The following is a 19,011-nucleotide window of genomic DNA, read 5'->3' on the forward strand; positions in this document are numbered from 1 at the left end:
GGTGCAGGCCTGCCATTTCTTGTTCACACCAATGGTGACAGAAGGGTCTCCACTCAAGGCAGCTCTACGGAGCCCCTCCAGAGGGTTTTTTGGCCAACTCTGTCACCCACAGCCAAGAGGGCTTGGAAGAGGTCGGAGTGTCCACACTTTACCCCACAATACGCGACCTGGAGATTGGCTCACTGCCGTGTGCCCAATTATGCTAAAACAAAAAAAAAAATTACCAGGTAAGGTCCACTGAGAGCTATATAGCTCTTGTTCAGAAGCGACCTGGTCACAAATGATAGCTTAAAGCAGTGGCTTATCATGTGGAGGGAAAAACGGAGGATCCGGAGAAAAATTAACGTGACCACGGGGAGAACATGCAAACTTCAAATGTACAGGCGTCAGGGTTGGGTTCAAACCCACGACCTCCTGGAAACCAGGTGAGGTAGTTAACATCTCGCCACCGTGGCACCCTTACTGCTGGCTGGATAGAGGTGTGGGAGGGGGTTTAAGAAACTCATGTCAGACCACTGACCTCTTGAGTCCATCTTGTGTTTAAACAGCTGCCTGTGATTAAATCGGACACGCAAGTGTCAGTGAGTTTATGGTATCAGCCTGGTCACTACTGAATGCATAAAAAAATCACTTGAGATTTGGTTCTACACTTAATTTGGCTCACGATTTGGCTTTTAACAATAAAAAATATCAGTTTTACAGTTAGGCGGAAAACAATACTTGCGTTAGCAGATTGGGTGGTTAATTTCTGTCCCCAACTGTGTGGACCCGGGGTCACTTTGACAGATCTTAGAGGCAGCTCTGTGATATCCGCTTCCATGGGTCGTTCTATCACAGGAAGTGTTGCACTGCTCCGGGAGAGATCAGAATGGATCCCTCGGCTCGTTACATGACAATGGTAACACAATCGGGATAACATCTGGGGAAGGGAGAAAAAAAATACATACAAATGTTTTACCAAGTACGGCGGACGTGCAAAAGTGATGCCTTGAAATTACTTCAAATACTTTGTCTCATTAACAAATCTCCAAAGTAGTTACAGATAACCTGCCCACTGTATCCGTTAAGCATCTTGACATGCAGTCTAATTTCAACGTTATATAAACCCATCATAATCCACTCTAAATATATTGCATTTCATTCTCGTATAGTATTTCTGGAGACACTGAACCTGTGTTCAGTCAATAACGACAAGCTACTATTTGGAATTATGAGCTATCTATATACATTGGATTGCATCTTCCTATAAAGCATGACGTGTCACAGAAAGTGCGGTGGTGTGGGCAAGCCGTAAGCCTGTCGTGCAGAGGCAGATTGTGACATAACGGAATTAATGAGGCCAAAACACTTTCATTTTTAATAATTGCAACAAAATTTACAGTTGTAAACAGCACTCTGCGGCAGCCTATGCTGAATAATATATCGTACAAACGGGTGGATTCGGCATGTTAATAAAATGGTAAATACATCTCTGACTTCTCGCTTAGTGGGGAAATATATCATCCTTGCTGCCATCATTGCGTCTCGTCTATGATTGGAGCAGAAATCAAAGGAAACATGAAAGTTTAATGTTTGTGACTTTTACATTTTGCCTTGAATGTAAAATCACTAACAACAATTACACAATTCAAATTTACTTGTACAAAAGCAACATCGCATCTGAATTACTGCATTAAAAAAAAAAATGTGACCTGTAAGTGTCTGCAGCATTTCGCGCACCTCGCTTTAAAACCTGGCAACTCAAATTTTATTCCTGGCCGTTGCTAACATCAGATGAGGGTTCTATTTGAACCAGTCCTGGTCCGTGACGAAATGTCGTGGGCAGCCCATCATCCAGCAGTGGATGGACAAATACCTATACACTTGCGTAAACAAACTTTACAGGTAGCCGAAATAATATATTGGAAATGTCAGTGACAAACAATGAAAGATGTAACCCTAAATTCTACATTTTTCAAATCTTTGAATACACAGCTAGTAATTGTCTGAACGTCCCAACATAGGACCCCCCCCCCCCCCACCCTTAAAAATATTCTGGAGATAGACTCAGTGAGGCTTTCCTGGATAAACAAATGTCATCATTAGTATGATTATTAGATTACTGGATGCCTCCCTTGCTCACTTAAGCTACCTAACCGAGTCTCGCGATGTTGGCACCAGCAAAGTGCAGCTGATGAACATTTTATAACGTGGCACTTATTGTTATAAGGTCGTGCACATAACACACAAAGTGTTTGCGACAAATGAACCACAATACATTGCTGATATTGTCAAGTAGCATTAACCATCACGTAAACTTCATTCATCCTCGCAGCAGCTTTTGGCTAACCATCGAGCATAGACGACGTTGCACTGCATCGCGCGCTTTCAGATGCGCTTCTGCGGCCGTCTGGAACGCTCTTCCGATATTAGGATGCCACTGGAGCTATGCGCTTTTAAATCAAAATGATAGACTAATTTATTGAGAACTGCTTTTTGTGTTTAGTTTGTAGTCCTTCCCCCTCACCTCCGATGAGCATAGTTGGCTACGTACGGTGTGAAATAAGTTGAACATACATGCATACGTTAATCAAACGATCGGTGATTTATTTTGCATGAGTCTTTTGTGTTCGCCACTCCCCACGTCGACGCCACGTGATCCGTTTTGGCCAGATGGTCCCGATCGGTAATATGCCTCATTATATACTGGATATGTGAATGATATGTGAATTTCAGTTGTGGTGTATTGTGTGTGTATGTCTGTTTATATTTTAATTAAGAACCTTTGTAGTTTCTAGACTTAGGCACAATTGCCACTGTAGTGCACTTGGTTTTTGGCCAGACAAATGACGGAGTGGATGGCCAGCACGCATGCCCTGCCACCTTTATTCCTTTGCCAAATTCTAGATATTAATTTCAGGCTGAGGCACGCAGGCTTTGGTGGTGGGAGAGGGGGGCCCTCGTTGTACTCTCATTTGAGGCCAAGTTGACCTTGGGAGGGTAGGGGGGGGGTCCTGTTTTCGTTAAAGATTTTTGGAATTTAAACGTTTACTCCACTTGGACGCACCTTGGATAATGGCCATGGAAAGGGAACCGTGAGGGTGATCAAAAAGATTTAATTTTTTCGTACGTTAACACGTTTGCAAAACGCCTGTCAGTAAAGTATACATGTAATGTAAACAACAACACTCAAGTACGCGTTCATCTATTAGAAGGCAACTCGGATGTCGAAACGGTTATCGGTGAAAAGAGCCTTATTCGGAAAAGTCAGGAAAAAAAGACTGCGGTGGTTTGGACGCGGGACAGTCGGCGAGAGAATGTCCCGTGACTTGACAATGCGGAACAAAGGAAACCATGTGGGTGGATGCAGCGGTAAAATATCTAAAGGAAGAAAAAAGGGTTGAGTTTGAGTGAAGAAGGTATACTGGCTAAAAGAAAGAAGGCTGTGGTGTAAATCCATTCTGCACCTTCGTCACTAATGTGTTGAAGGGACAAATGAATGAATTAATGAAAAGTATATTGAAAAGTGACTGCAGAATTGAGAAAAGCTTGTTCCGATGTTCATGTTTTACCCTGATGTTGGGATTGTGGTTGGCAGTGTGGTTAACACAGCCAGCAGGGGCCAAATCTATAAGGTGATTGCATTTCAGTACAGCCCACAAGCTGATTATTGATGGAAGACAAAGAGAAAATAGCACGTGCAGAAGGTGCCTGTATTAACCCCTTTAACTCTCTAAAAGCCACAATGAAATGAGCGCTGTATCCCATTTGCACAGCGGTCATTATATGAATTGAAGCAAGTGACGCAAATCTGCGCACCCTAAACTCTTTGGAATTGTGTAATTTCAACACCGGTGGACGTTTTGTGTCTTTTGCCTGTCACCACAATTATCTGATATCCCATCGGATGTCAGGGACTATGCAGGGGTTGAGCCTGGATCGTGCTTGGACGAGTGGCCACCTTTTTTTTTTTTTACAAATAACAGGTTACCGTAGGGCTGTGGGGCTACGTGATGGGCAGCAAAGGGTGGTCCAGTAAAATCCATTGTTGTACTGTACTTCCATGCTCCCATGTGTATACTCCCAACCTTCACCAACCTGCCTTGAGCAGCAATGTGAAATATGGTCAGACGACCCCCACGATCAACACGACTTGGGGGGCCCTCAACCAGCAGTGGATTGAAATGTATATACTTGAGTGAAATAGGTCGAGTATACTTTATGACTGTTACCATGGACAAACACTGCCTTATGAATACAACATATATTATTATTGTGTTATTTAAAATCCACGCAGCTATGCCTTTTGCAACAAATATTTGGAAAACAAAATGTATGGTAGGAAAAAGCAATTCTTATGTTTACATTTAGTTCCAGATGATGTTCACATTTGGGTGGAGCGTCCATGTGGTGGGTATAGCTCTGTACTATGAACTCAGCAACCTGAGTTCTATGTCCGGCCACGGCTAGCACAAGTGGTGAGATATACCTGAACCAGTCCTGGTCTTCACCAATCTGTACTGACCAGGATGATGAAATATGTTTAAACAACCCCAATGACTGACACGTTACGGGATTGCCTTCATACAGCAGTGTACTGAAGATGGGCTCTTAATACTTTCACATTTTGGCTGATTTTGGAACGAGCCTACTCATTCCAAGCGTGGATACTCCCATCTCCTCCAATATGTCTGGCCATTGTGTTGGCCAAAATATCCACTAGAGGGGCTCGCTGGAGCTCTCTTTAGTGGAGGTCCTTCCACCAGGAGTAGCATGAGCATCAAATGTGTATTTGCAACCTTAACCACCATCTTTTTAATCATTATAAAAACAATGATCTGATCACTGTAAAAGCAATTATGTCACGGTGTCTGTAACATCGGCAGCTTTCGTAGGAGCGCACACATGGACATTACCGGTCTGCCACGTAAAATCAAACCGTTGACTCTCGCTTTAAACTGGCCCGGGCACGGGCATGCAGAGTCTGCTCATAACCGCAGGCTGCTCAAATGCTCTCCAAGCTTTCCTTTCCTCCCGAACGCCAAGACAAGGAGCCACAGCTGAGGCCACCCTGCCGGGCAGAGAGAGAGGCCCTGACAATCATCTGCCAGCACAGTGACAGCACAATGTGGCATGCCTTAATTAACCTTTCCCACCCGTGGCATTTAATTTTGTTTTTAGCCACTGCACGTCGCTGACCTATTTTCGGCTAGTTTCATGAAAATGTGGGGAGCAGGGTGGGTTGGCAGTGGGAGTTTGTTTGCATTTAACCTTGGCAGTCGTGCGATTGAAAGATAGCCTGCCCTTCCCTGGCACACATTATAATTTGTTAAGGATTGTTATTATTCTCGGACAGTAGGGGAATGTTAGAAAGTGGCTCCCTTTTTCCCTCTGTGCATGTCACTGCGGTATAGCTTAGCCCGAGGCATTTGCATAAAAAAATGATGTTGAACATAGTGTCCTGTGCATTCTGAAAAAAAACCCAGCATTATTAGTTTACACAGGAAAGCCTCACCTAGACTCAAGACTCGTACTATCAGCATAGCCCTTGTATTTAGATATTTAATCAATGAAAATTTTCCGTGTGTTTTTACATATGGCGTAGAGACCAGAATGCCGGTAGAAAAACACCCACTCGTGTGAATTGATAACACTGAAACACTGCATAACAATTGGTCAGTAACCTCAATGCTATATATTTTTTACTTTATGTGCACCACCTCATTTTCCCTATCGCTGCAGGAGGCACTCACCCACCTCTACATACGTTGCACCACCAAGCTTCAAAATCCGAGTGTGCGGATTGCAGGCGTGACATCGTTAACGCCCGGGCCCATCATTAACGATCCGAGTTTACCGATGGTTCCACCGAGGGGTGCATCAGGCAAAGGATGTCCTCGTGGGTAGATCCAGCACAGACCAGTAGACACCGACGTCCATCTATTGGCCTCGCGGAGCTCAGGAACGGTGGCAAGGGTGCGGAGTGGTGACGCTCGGTGCAGGGAATTATGCGTTTCCTGGCCCCGTGTGCGCCAGCCTCATTAACGATTCGTCTATGCACCGTCGAATATATATATTTAGTGAGGTTCGAAACAGAAATGGGCCCACTGATTGTCGGTGTTAAAATAAACCGAAGTGTATGCAAATTTCACTCTCCCTGTTTTCCAAAAACGTGCGTCAATGTTGTCCCAATGTACAACACGTTGCCTTTTTTTAAAAAGCACAAACTGCGAGAATATCCTGAAGAAAACAACAAGTTTAAACAGGTCTGACCCTGACTGAGTGCGAACAGACGCACCCTTGATACATGGGGAAACCGTCCCTGATTTGACGGCGAATATTAAAGTGCAATGAGGATAACTGAAATGTTCTGCAGCGGGATTGTTTGAGAACGGGGTAAGAGCCAATTTCCACCCCAATTAATCACACAAACTTTCTCGGTGGGAATATTTCAATCTGTGTAACCTTGCAGAAGCTTTTTTTAGGAGTCAAAATTTTTGCCGGGCACAAAATTAAAAGAAACATTATTATAGATGATGTCATGTTCCTAATACTCGCCAGCTGCATGTTTTCACATGGGCCCTTCAAGTGATAGGCACAAGAAGCTGTTTAAAATACGACACGGGGAAATGTGCTGATATCAGGCTAAACCCTGAATATTAAATGAATGCTGCCATTTTTTGCATAATAAAGTGACCCGATTATTGTCTCAGGCAGGTGCAAGGGAAAAATTTGGCAATCGTATTGTCCAGAATTCAAGCGGTATTTCAAGTTGGCTATGAAGTGATTGTAGATTTCTTTTCACATCATTCAATAAAATCACGGCTACCATTTAAATTGTACGTTGTCACCAAACATACGCTCACCCGTCAAGTTTATACATTTCCACTGAAAAAAACATCACGTTTGTCAATCATTCCATCGGTCTAATTTAGGAACGGCTTTGTTTACACAAAGTGGCCACCATTGTGAACACACACAATAACAGCTAAAACAGTCTTATTTATAGGAAGATGTAAATGATAAATCTTACCGGCCAAGGTGTGTTCAGTAACCATGAACTTGCCGTGTGTCCTTTTCTATGTGTGAGCTCCTGTTTAACAGTTTGACTCTCAAACGAGAAAAAAAAATGGTAACTTCATTTTCATTTATTTTATGTCATACATTTTTTTTGCAAAGAACAAAAAATCAAATACGCCACTAGTTTTCCTCTTTCACAGTCATTATTTGGCTGCTACTTGATCCCTATAAAGTGGCTTCGCACCTATTTTATTCACGCCCTCTTAAGGTGCACGCGCACACGCGCCGGCCGTTCGTTGAAGTCTACCCCGATTCTTCTGCCTTGGCAAACGCCGACGCGTGACTCGCTGACATTAACGTCGCTGTGGCCGAGCCCCACGATTGGTTCCTCACCGCTGTTCCACATGATTGGCTTGCAAAGCGCCGAGGCCACGCCGAGCCCGTGCCATTATTATCAGTGCTGAGGGTGCCCCCGGGTGGGAGAAGAGGAGGCGTGCACCGCCGACCGGCACGGCGGTATCGCGGTGTTACGAGCGGCTGGGTCCGCCTGCTAACGCCAGAAACCGCGAGTGGCCCCCAGGTGGCCACGTGACTCTGCAAAGGCCAGAGCGCCGAGCTGACACCGACCAGAATCCTAGAATTGCATCCAGGTTTCACCCGCCTGTGATTAAAACTGGGTACTCAATTGTGGTGCGTTGGTGCGCTGGGCAACAAGATATCACGTTAAATGTAATCCTGCGCTGAATTTTTTTTGCCAAATCGAATCTCAGAATTTCAATATTGATTTGGCTGTTGAGGCGACGAACATTGCCCTCTGACCGAGGGGAAGGGACTGCCAGCTCACCGCGTGTCCCAGTTGAGCCTCTCGGTTCAATGCGGTAGCTTTACCCGTGCCGTCACTGTGCCGTCCCGCCCCGCAGGCAGGTGGAGGCGCAGCTGGAGATTGTGTGGGAGTCGACGAGCCGCGAGAACGAGCGCATGCGGCGCACGCTCCGCGAGACCCTGACGACGTCGGCGGGCTCGCCGGGTCATCGCGTTGGAGCCGACCCCTCCGGCACAGTCGGCCGTCGGGACGCCGACTTGGCCGGCGCCGGCGATAACCGCTGCCTGAGATACTACGATCTCGACACTAGCCGCAGTAACGGCGCCGCCTGCCATACGGGGGGGCCCTCTCAGAGTCTGGCGATGGAACTCGCACGGGTGCACTGTTCCGCCGGCGGGATCTTGAGTTCAAGCGCCGGGGAGGGGTCAAGGCTTTCGGCAACTTGACGGCAATTTGGGGAAGACACGGGGCAACATCGCCCTCTGCTCGCAGACTAATGCCCACTCCCAGGCTGGTGCTGCCTTCACCTTGTGCTGCTCAGGGATAGCTGCCCACCAGGGGTCCACTGCTGATGGGTGCCTTGGAATGTACTGCATGGGAGGTGCGGTATAAATATTAAGTGATGATGATAAAGAATGTCGTTGTTTACCTATAGCCACAGTGACGTCACCGCCATCCTTATATTTGTGTTGTTTTGTGTGTGGATCGTCAGGCCGGGTGGCGCAGTGGTTATAACACTAGAGTTTGATATAATTGGTACCGCATTGGAGACCAACAGTGGTTTTCCTGTTTAATGAATTTGCCCTTACCGGAGGAATGTGGAATATTTCTACACTGGTTCAGGAAAATCACAGGAGATAAGCACCTCCTGCCCTCGCTGGCTTCAGCAGCGACAATTTGACTTTGCGTGCACCCAGTGTATGATGGTGTCATGCCGCTCTACCTTTCCGCACCTCGTATGACTCCCATTTTTACAAAAAATATATATTTGATTTTCTTTTAGCAGGTTAGGCCCGCCGAGTTTCTTCAAAAGGATTTATTCAGGCGTTGCGTGCCTACAATCGTTAGCTCTGCTGCCGCACAGCGTTTTGTCCAGGCAACTGAACCAAAGCTCGGACTGCGCAGGGATTGAGTGCGCGAATCCACCTAAACTTCACCAAACGAGTCCCATCCACTCACCTTTGACCTCTTTAACACCTCGTTGAGAAAACTGTCTTCGAAACTTTGGTGTACATTTCAATTTTAAATGACTACGCCGGTGGTGGTTATGAGTGGCTGGGAGACAGCTGATGGAGTATGTCAATAGCACAAATACGTGTAGTTAAGTATTATACAGTGTTACTATTAGGCATTTTTAGGATACGGCGATTCGTGCCTTAAAATCGTTTCTCACGCTGACGATACACGCATCGTATTGCGCGTGTAAAAATCTTATTTTGTTTAAGGGGCCGTCCATAAATTACGTCACGCACCTAGGGGGGGTCAGACATTTGTGACGATGTGTGACTGGGGGGGGGCGGTTTGAGAAATGTGACGTCACATCAAAATCCGCAACTTTAAATAAATACAGACAACACGTTCTTCTAATTAAATAGACTTTTTAATAAATGTTTTCTCCTACAACATCAGAGTGCAGTGCCACATTAAATACGCACTACAATGACAATAGTTTAAAGCGATTTGAAGCATGTTTTAGTTTTTTTTGGCGGACGGGGGGGGGGCAGAGCTTTGTGACGTCATATTTGAGCGGGGGTCTGACTTTTTGTAACGGCGTGTTACGAGGGGTGGGGGGGGGGTCAAAAAATCGTCCAAAATCGCGTGACGTCATTTACGGACAGCCCCTAACCAGGTAAGAGCTGGAGAGACCAGGATACTCTCTCATTTGCAAGAGTGCCCCCTTTCGATTCTTGCACGTTATGTTGTGGGTCCCTGTGACCCCTGCAGCCACTCGAGGCGATAAATTCCTCCGTAGTATTGTCTGTGCTCTGAAAGGTTTGTTGCCGAATGGGGGGCATTACAAATATACTTTTGCTGTCGAATGGAACCCCAGACTCCGAATCGTAATAATTCATGGCATCGCGAGCAGGGCAAATCGTTACACGCCTAGGTCCATCACGTGAAGTTTAAAAAATATATATATACACGTGTAAGAGTAAACGTATCTTTATCGTGACATTTTTATCAAAAACGTTTGTGTTCACGTAAGACGTGTTTTTTTTTTGTACTCGTTAAGGCGCATTAAATATGCAACAACAAAAACAAACTGCCATTCTATTGCTGTTGTATATCTCGTAATGAAAATATTGCCGAATGTGTTATGATCGATCCACTGCTGGAGGAAGGCTTGCACAAGCTGTCACCATCTCTCGCCATCTTGCAATGTCGCATAACGACAATTGCTCTTTCATATTTGATCGCACGGGGCAAATAACTAATTCCGCGGAGGACTGACGGAGCCTGTGACTCCCTTGCGTCATGTCAAGGCACGTGTACATTTGTTTGAGTGCAAGGCAAACCGAAACCTTTGCCTGCCCGCGGCGAGATCCGTCTCACCGTCACGACGTTACGAGAAAGGGGGATCGATTTCGGAAACCTAACGATCCGCCACCGGCGTCTCATCCCAAAATTACTCATTCCCACAGCGATGGGAATTGACGTGCAGAGCTCTTTCTTTTAATGCGAGCTACCGAACGTGCGTTTGCCGTTTTGGCGTCAACTTTTTGAAGCGGCTTATGCTCGTGTAAAAATCTCCGAAATAACGGCGCGGTGACACACACAACGGCCTTTGGTGCACTCGGGACAGCGCAATTATGCTGGCTTGGCAGGTGCTGGCGCATCACAGCCGCTGCCGCAATTGCATCTCGGCCCCCGCGAATAAAATTGGCACGCGATTGCCGTTGACGTTGCTTGCAGAAATGCGGCAACCCGGTGGCCTTTGGGCGGACGCTTGTAGCGGCGCGCGCCGCGCATCCCAGCGTCGTTCACGATCGAAAATCGGTGTTCATCCACTCCCCGCCACGACCAAACGCCTCTTCGTTGTGCGGCTCTCCCACGTGTTGCTCGGCGGCGCGATGTTCGGCTTCGGGGGAACCGAAGAAGCTCTCTGGGTGTGAAACGTCGGACATCGTGCGGCACAACCGGAGGAACACCGTCGTGGGGGAGATGCACGGTGCAAGCGGGAAAAACCCGCGCGATGGGTCTGATTGTGTCATTGTGTTCTGTAATGGCACCTAAATTCCCCCTGCAGTTGAAGGGATGACTTTCACACACAAGGAATTTACAAAGTATTTTATGAAAATATTGTGTTCAATCATAATAGCCTACATGCTGTCGTGAAAATGCACAAATACTGCTGTACAGAAGACGCATATATGACTCCTAAAGTACACAATCCAAAACGCGTAAATATTACAGTACTGTATATATAATTTCAGACGATTATTCCACTGTTATATATTTTCTCTTTGCTAAAAAAAAAAAACTCCCCGTTAAGAACGACCGAAGACCTTTTTTTTTAGAGAGCTGAATTTTTATGCATGTAATATTAATTTACAAAAGATCTAACAACAACAAAAGGTCACTTTCGTCTCAGCTCTTAGAACAACAGCGACGGGCGCTATGGGCGGACGGAATGGACAGACGCCTGTGTAGCAGAGCCCGTTTGGGCGCGCAACGCGGTCATATTTAATACACCTCTTACGAGCGATCTTCATCTGTGTGCCGTGGTGATGTACGGAGATAGGGGGGTGGTGGGGGCTGCTTGAGACACGGTGACAGTTGCGTGAGAATCTTTATCCCAAGACGACCCAAATATTTGCCGTTCGTGCTCCAGCTCCGCCTAAATTCCACCTTTAAGAAGACGCTCGTATTCTCGTGACAATGCCGTCGTGCTGTCACGCGAACAACAACGAGGTTGACGGAATGTCCTCCGACGTCACTCGCTTAGCTGGGGGCCCGGCGGTAGGGGCAGGTGTGGGATGGGTGGGTTTGGTGGGGTGGGGGGGGGTCAGTGTTAGGGTTGGGGCTGGGTGGTTTGTCGGCATGGTTTAGGATGCAGCCGGGGTCACGTAACGAATGTCGAATGTCGCGTGCGAGCTTCGAGTCGGCGCAACAATGGGGGGGGGGGGGGGATTGTAAAACCGGACTCCTCGCAGCTTTGCCATTTGGCCGAGAGTTTGTGTTTTTGTCTCACTTCTTGTTGTCGTTTGAGCCAGTCCCCGAAATGATGGCGTAAATTAACAAGTGCAGTTTGGCGATGGGGGTTCTTTTTTTTTCTTTGTGCAGGGCGTTTTGTTGTTGCAACATTTCCGAAGTGCGATGGGGGGGTGAGGGGGTAGGGACAGAACAAATTCCCTTTCAACTTTTCCCTTTTGTGCCATGGCCCCTCTGACCCTCGTCGCTAGCCCACGCACTGCCTGGGTAAGCATCGCGTTCCTTTGACCAAACCAGTTCCCGTCGGGCTTAGCGGGACCATGTGGTGGACAGCAGAGGGCCGTCGCTCCAAAAATCCATTGTAATATTATTTTATTATCCAACGTGTCTATGCCCTCCCACCGCGTTCACCAACCTGCGCTAACCAGCAAAATGAATTCAAGTCAAATAGCCTTCATTAACCACGTGGTCACGTCGAGGTCCTCATCCAGTACCGGATTATCCGAGTAGCAAAAGTAGCAAATGCGACGGGCCCCGCACTTTCCAAGGCCCCGTGCTAAATGCTTTCAAGCTATGAATCCCGGTTCAGTGATTCTGCACTTGCTCTATTACTATAGTACTATACTGCCTTCATCTTTTACGAGCGACTGGGTGTTTAAGGTTAGCCATTTGTCGTATTATCTGACTGTATAGCAAATGAAAAAATACAATTTCTTTACTGTGCAAGTTAAAAATGTGTGTATTAATATTTATGTGTTTTTATATTTAGGGCCCCTTTATAACATACTCCAGGCCCCACACTAGCTTAATCCGGCACTGCCCTCGTCCAGCATTGGATTCACAAAATAGCCGTAGATAGATTGAGGTGTATATACGAGCACAAGTGTCGCCTAACTGCTCAAGGGCTATCGACTGGCCGTAAAAGTGTTGCCGCACCCACCGGTGTCGATAAGGGGCTGGGCTCACTTGCAGTGGGTTTTTTTTTGTCACGACATCTCTGTGTCACGATGCTAATGCCGACAATTCTTCAGCCCGGCTGGGTGGCGCTGTAACACAGTGGGAATGTTGAAAGTTCAAATCCTGCTTGGGGCTCAAATCTGCCTCATCACTTCGCCGAGAACGATCAAATCAATGCCACGTTATGAGAATTCAGAAGTAGATTTCCTGCAGGCGCGCCGTGCCCCGTCGTGTGAATGTGGAATTTCGACCGGGGACTGCCAATAGAAGTAAGCACCAACCAATGCTCATTAGTGCGCGGTGTCGATGACTAATGTAACACTTTTATGGTCCGCCAATATGACAATACTGGTTAATGGTTTCTTTCCCCACGCACACTTCTGTAAACTTTCGAAACTTACATACACAGCAGTGTATACACCTTCGAGAGTGTACACAGCACCGTGGACACTTTGCTTACCAAGGTAACAGATACCAAACAGTGTCCACTCTTTTGATGGAACCTCATGTTCTATTGACATGCAATCATAATAATTGCACATTGACTTCACCTGACCCTCATTTCTTGTTGGTATGGTTACTGACGATGATGACATTGTTTCGCAGCTTTCTTTACAATTGTGGGGGGCGGGGGGGGGCAAATGACTTCGACATCTTGAGAAGTTTCTTTGCACGCTCCTGAAAGCAGCTCAAGATGAACAGAAATCCACGCAGGTGCGATTTGGTCCACGTGACCCACAGCTGATGGTTCACTTGTCCCTGCCCAACTGAGGTGGCATCACATAGTGGTTCCAATTCCCACTCCGTGGCCAGTGACGGTGAATGATGTGATCCCCATTTGAAATGAGTGGCGTTGTTAAATAATCCACTCTCGCTCATGGGTACCGCATCTCGTCCACGGGGATTATAAGCACACTCCTGTTAAGTGTGTACGGTTAGCGCTACGCTGCGCTGTGAACCCGGCGACCCAAGTTTAATTTGCCGCTCACGGCCAACACCAGTGACGATTATGTGAACCGGTCATGGGCCTCCCCTTTGGTCGACTCAGCCTGAAATGAGTACCTGGTGCGGTGTGTAAACATTGCCACGAGGGAGACAAAAGCGGGCCGGTGTGGTGCTGGCCACCCACCACCTTGTGCGCCGTGCCGGCCTTCATAGGTGCAACATCGCTCACAGCACGTGCCCGAAAAGTCTGTTAAGACTATAGAGGGGATCTCTGTATTTGTGTGCTCCAAATGTGAACGGAAATTTAAACACAACCAAAAACAAATAGGGTACGTCGCATATCCAACTCGCTGGGGATCCAGGTATAGGCACGATACCTGGAAATGTCAGATATGTGAACACCTATACTGGGACTCGTCTACTTACGAACATTCGACTTACAAACTTTCAGAGACGCGCACAAAACTGTCCGTATATCCAGTTGCCCGTTCAGACCGAGAGGCGTAAGTTCAACCGCCCCATGCAATAGATGAACGGTGGTGGCATCTACATCTGCAGAACGTGAAGAACCAGTGGCATCTACAGGAGATCATGTAACTTTTAAAGACATTCCCTGTTTTTCGTGTACACGCCGTACAACATGTTTGGAATCGGCAGGACTAAAGTTGGACTTGCGAACATATCCGACTTACGAACAGACCTCTGGAACCTAACTCGTTCGTAAGTAGGCGAGTCCCTGTAGACAATTACAGTTACATCACGCGCAAATACCGCACTCTGTGCGGTATGTCAATTGGTCAGGGTGGATGTGCGACATGCTCTCATTTCTTGTCTTGCAGTTACGTATCCAGGCTGCGTCGCGGGCTGTTCGACGTGAGCGTGAAGCTTCGGTGATGATCTTACGAAGACTTTTACAGCTGCAGATCAAGGGTGCCACCATGAGCTCTCTAATGATGTCACCGCATTGCCGCATTGAAATGTGCAGCAGTGATGTCACTGTAGTGTAGCCATGGTGCTGCATCGGCCTTTAAATGACAAAGTCGTACTCTCTCTTAATGGCTCTTCACGTCATACCGGACTGTACAGAGCGCAGGTACATGTCTCCTGGAAAAAAAAGCTCTTTGTGTTTTGGGCTCCTTTGAGATAGCGGAGAGCGCTACAATAAAAAAACAAAGTTGGTAACGGTTCCCAAGGTGTAGTAGCTTCTTGCCCCTCCCGCCTCCCTCGGACTCCGAAAATATCACGCAGCCTCTTGGCACAGAGATATTTGCAGAGAGGAAAAAAAACAAAATCTAATTCATTTCATAAATACTCTTACGTCAATTACTCGGGGGACTTAAAAAGAACCGAGAACCGCCGTGGGTGTGCGACACCCGCGATAGTTTGGCACTCCTTGGGCTGTGCGCGTGGCGATCCTGCCGGGTTTTATTTATTTTTTTTGGTCCGCCAAGACCAGGGGGTGGAGAACCCCTTCCCTTACTGAGGGGGCTGACGAATTCGGCTTTCAAAAAAGGACGCTTCGCCGACCACACACATGAGCGGCGCACGGCTCAGGCTCTCGATGTCAATGCCGGGGTCGCATTTTTCGAAGGAGGCAAGCGGCCGCAAAGATGTTGGTCGCAGTTGTGGATGAATATAAAAAAATTATAAATTTGCAAGGCGGTTTTCCAAATTGGTCGGCTTCGTGTGACCGTTGGCCGTATGAAATGACGTTAGCAGGTAACGTTTGGTCCACGGGCCTTCTCCACCCCTTGGCCTATGTGCATCAAGTGGATCGGGACTATTGTATCTGATGCCCACAATACCATATTTGCAGCAGAATTCAATTCTAAAATTAAGTATCTTGGGTTTTATTTTTCCCATCGTGCGTGCATCAAGAATCCATGGCGGCAGGAGTCTGCTCCACTACAGGTGACACAATGAACCGGCAATTAAAATAGATTCGAAGGCTCGTGTGGGTTGGGAATGATTTATGTGTATGGCTTTTGTACTATTGCAGATTCGATAGATTCATACCACTACATGCACAGTAACAGTTTCAGAAGGTAAGAAAAAAAAAGCCTGATTCACTGAGCTCTCGCTTTGTGATTGTGGCGCACGTAGAATCTAAAGTGGCTATGAATCTATAAGATCTCTCGCGTTGCCAATTTTTACGTGCATGAACCAGTTTCATTGGACGGCTCTTATCATCGTCGGTAATTTAACCAAGGTCTACGTTACAAGAGACTGTTTGTCTTGGTGACTCTGCAGCCGGTTCTGTGGCGCGATCGTCACGATAAAAACGACACCAGCATGTTTTTTTTTTGCTACAGTAACCGTCAATCTCCATCAACCAATGCTGCCGGCACCACCGGCAAAGCCACCAACCCCCCGGCCCCCTCCACTTCCCCCTGTGTCATCCACCCGGCCAGATTTACCTCGGTCGCGAGCCTCTGTGCTCAGTCATTGTTGTTCATTTCAGGACAAATGGAAAAGTGCCTCAGCAGGTATGAATGCAGGTGCAAGGATATATATATCATTTTAATGGTATCGCCATTTATCAAAACAACCGTAAATACACAATGATGAGTTGAAACGTTTCAAGTTCTCCATTGGGCCTCCACTGGCCTGTTGGCTGTGCGAATGTCCTCTCAGCCTCGCTCCTAAAGCTGTCGCCCTCATAGCAGCGGCAACCTCCCACCTCCCGACGTGCTGCCACCTTCACCACAAGCTCGCCACTCAGCGGTTTGACAGCAGCTACTTCTTGCGCTTCCAGAGGGCACCGGGGCAAGAGTGCAATAGCCACTTTGTGGGTTATGGGTGACTTGGAATTCAGACTCTGCGCTCCGGTGAAGCTGCTGCTGCTGCTGCTGCTACTCCTACCGCTGCCCTCCAGCTGCTGCTGCTGCTGGCGCTACTGCCCATCTCATGATGATGCCGGTGCTGCTGCTACTGTGGCTTCTACAGATGCTACTCCAGCTGCTGCTGCTGCTGCTGCTACCCCAGCTTCCGCCGCTGATGCTGTTGCTACTCCCACTTCTCTGTCCGCTGCTGCTGCTGCCGCCGGTGCTGCCGCTGCTGCTGGTGCTGGTGCTGCTGGTGCTGCCGCCGGTGCTGCCGCTGCCGCTGCTGCTGCTGCTGCTGGTGCTGCTGCTGTTGCCGGTGCTGCCGCTGCTGCTGCTGGTGCTGCTGGTGCTGCTGCTGCTGCTGCCGCTGCTGCCGCTGCTTGCCGCTTCAGCTTTGAGCTTCTGCTGCTCGTGCCTCCTTGAACCACCTCCGCGTGCGCCGCTCACTGCTCGAGGTAGCGCAGGTTGAGCTGGCGGATCTCGCGCTCGCGCGCCCGGCGGGCGCGGGCCGACTTGGCGGAGCGCGTGGAGTGAACCGACTTGTTGCTCTGGCGCGAGGACGCGCGCTTGATGAGGTTCTGCGAGATGGAGCGGTGCAGGTCCTTGGCCGACGAGTCGGCCGCCATCGTCACCACCCACGGGTGGCGCAGCGCCTGCGCCGCGCTCAGCCGCTTCGTCGGCTCGACGCTCAGCAGCTGGTCGATGAAGTCCTTGGCCAGGTTCGACACGCTCGGCCACGGCTGCTTGCGGAGACGACGGGCGGGGGGGGGGAGGGGGTGAGGAATAGAAGTCAGCGGCGGACGGGCGAGGACGCAGCAATACCCCGACGGGCAAGCGCTTGCCCGAGGAAATGTGCGGTTCGTCGCGGAGACGGCGGCGGCGGCGGCGGCGGCGGCGCTCGCAAGCGGGTGCACTGGGAGCAGTGTCAGCCGAGGGCTGCGATGAAGCCAAGGGGGCTCCGATAGGCGGCTGGGGGGGCGATGGATGCGGGCGGTCATTTAATCAATGCGGCCGGTTTTCTATAGGGTTAGCCAACCCGAATGACGTTTTTATACCACGGTTTTTCTGATATTGGTTCATCTCTACGACAGTTATGCCCGCCCCCCCCCTCCCCCAATGCAGAATGCCCACCATTCGCCACTAAGTGACGGTGACATCACCGCGGCGCCTGTGCCAGGCCAGGTGCACTTGCATCCCCTCCCCTATCATAGACAGACAGATGGACCTAATGCATACCTGCTTTAAACATCAGTGGGAGGAAAAGGATTCATCAAAGGATTTACGACGGTCTGTAATGTATTATTATTATTATTTTTGTGTACATACGCGTTTGTTCACGAAATATAGCAGACTCAAAACTCGGTTCGGCGCTCTATTGCGATGCCTGCACGCTTCGGTGCAACGTGGATATTTTTTTTTGTTACATTCGAAGCCGAGCCGTGCAAACGTAGGAAAGCCCTTTTCGTGTCCGCACGTTCAAAAAAACAAAAAAGACTAATTTTGCTTTCGAATTAAATCGTCGCTGCCGCCTGCGAAGGGCGAAGGTATTGGGCACCAGTGGCTCAAAGGGGGGGGGGGGGGGAGCGGCATTTTTGTGTCAATATAAAAAAAAGCCGACGTGTGGCCAAAGGCGATGTAACCCGCAAAAAAAAAAAATAGAAATCGACAGATCCACGGGGGCGCTTTTCGATGAACGAAATCGAATTTCCCGCGTGCACGAAATTCCGACCACGGCCACACGCCGCGAGATCGTCGGACGAGAAGACGCCACGCGGGAGCGTGGACGGACGTCATGGGACTCCCTGCAGTGCAACAGCAACGCCTCCACATCGCCTTACCGCTCATTCCAACCTTTCAGATATTTTTGGTGAAATTCCCTGAGAAGGCGAATTTTTATTTTGCTTTCAGTTCAAATTATTATGCAGTCGTTTAATATTTGTGCTCATTAGAATTTTTTGTGTCGTGAAAAGAGATATCGGATTCGAATTTTTTTGTTGTTGTTAAAATTAATGGGATTTTGCTAAATGTCGTTTCACGCGTCTCTTTTTTGACACAACGCATCCCTTTCGTGAAATCGAGGGGGATACCTGTCCAGCGAGACGCAGCACACAGGGCAGTGGTTCTCAGCATTTACTGCAGCCGTGCAGCCCTTTGGTTCTCAGTCGTTACAAAACAAATTGTACAATGTTAATAAATAACATAGGGTTGGATGAAACAAAGTAAGTTGTTACGCACGTACCCGTGCTTAATTTGTGTTTCCGATGATTAACCTAAGAAAAAATCTGGCCATGTCTCGCACCAACCCAGAAA

General features: G+C 48.2%; 2 protein-coding genes across 8 annotated transcripts in view; one reads left to right on the forward strand and one right to left on the reverse strand.

Annotated features, from left to right (window-relative positions):
- Positions 1-10,096, forward strand: part of LOC116954201 (centrosomal protein of 89 kDa-like) — an 84,210-nt gene extending 74,114 nt beyond the window's left edge. For 4 of the 6 annotated variants that reach the window (XM_076052147.1, XM_032974726.2, XM_032974728.2 and 1 more), the window contains one exon: positions 7,920-10,096. In XM_076052147.1, coding sequence (XP_075908262.1) covers positions 7,920-8,268 — 349 coding nt within the window. In that variant the 3' untranslated portion in view covers positions 8,269-10,096. The remainder of the gene's footprint in view (positions 1-7,919) is intronic. The other 2 variants (XM_032974731.2, XM_032974730.2) reach the window with 2 other exon arrangements.
- A 999-nt stretch (positions 10,097-11,095) lies between these two features.
- Positions 11,096-19,011, reverse strand: part of LOC116954223 (serine/threonine-protein kinase H1) — a 56,323-nt gene continuing 48,407 nt past the window's right edge. For both annotated transcript variants that reach the window (XM_032974781.2, XM_032974782.2), the window contains exon 3: positions 11,096-17,441. In XM_032974781.2, coding sequence (XP_032830672.1) covers positions 17,145-17,441 — 297 coding nt within the window. In that variant the 3' untranslated portion in view covers positions 11,096-17,144. The remainder of the gene's footprint in view (positions 17,442-19,011) is intronic.

Source organism: Petromyzon marinus, chromosome 54, assembly GCF_048934315.1.
Source record: "Petromyzon marinus isolate PM22_M1 ecotype Great Lakes invasive population chromosome 54, UKy_Petmar_22M1.pri1.0, whole genome shotgun sequence".
In the NCBI taxonomy this organism is placed as follows: domain Eukaryota; kingdom Metazoa; phylum Chordata; class Hyperoartia; order Petromyzontiformes; family Petromyzontidae; genus Petromyzon; species Petromyzon marinus.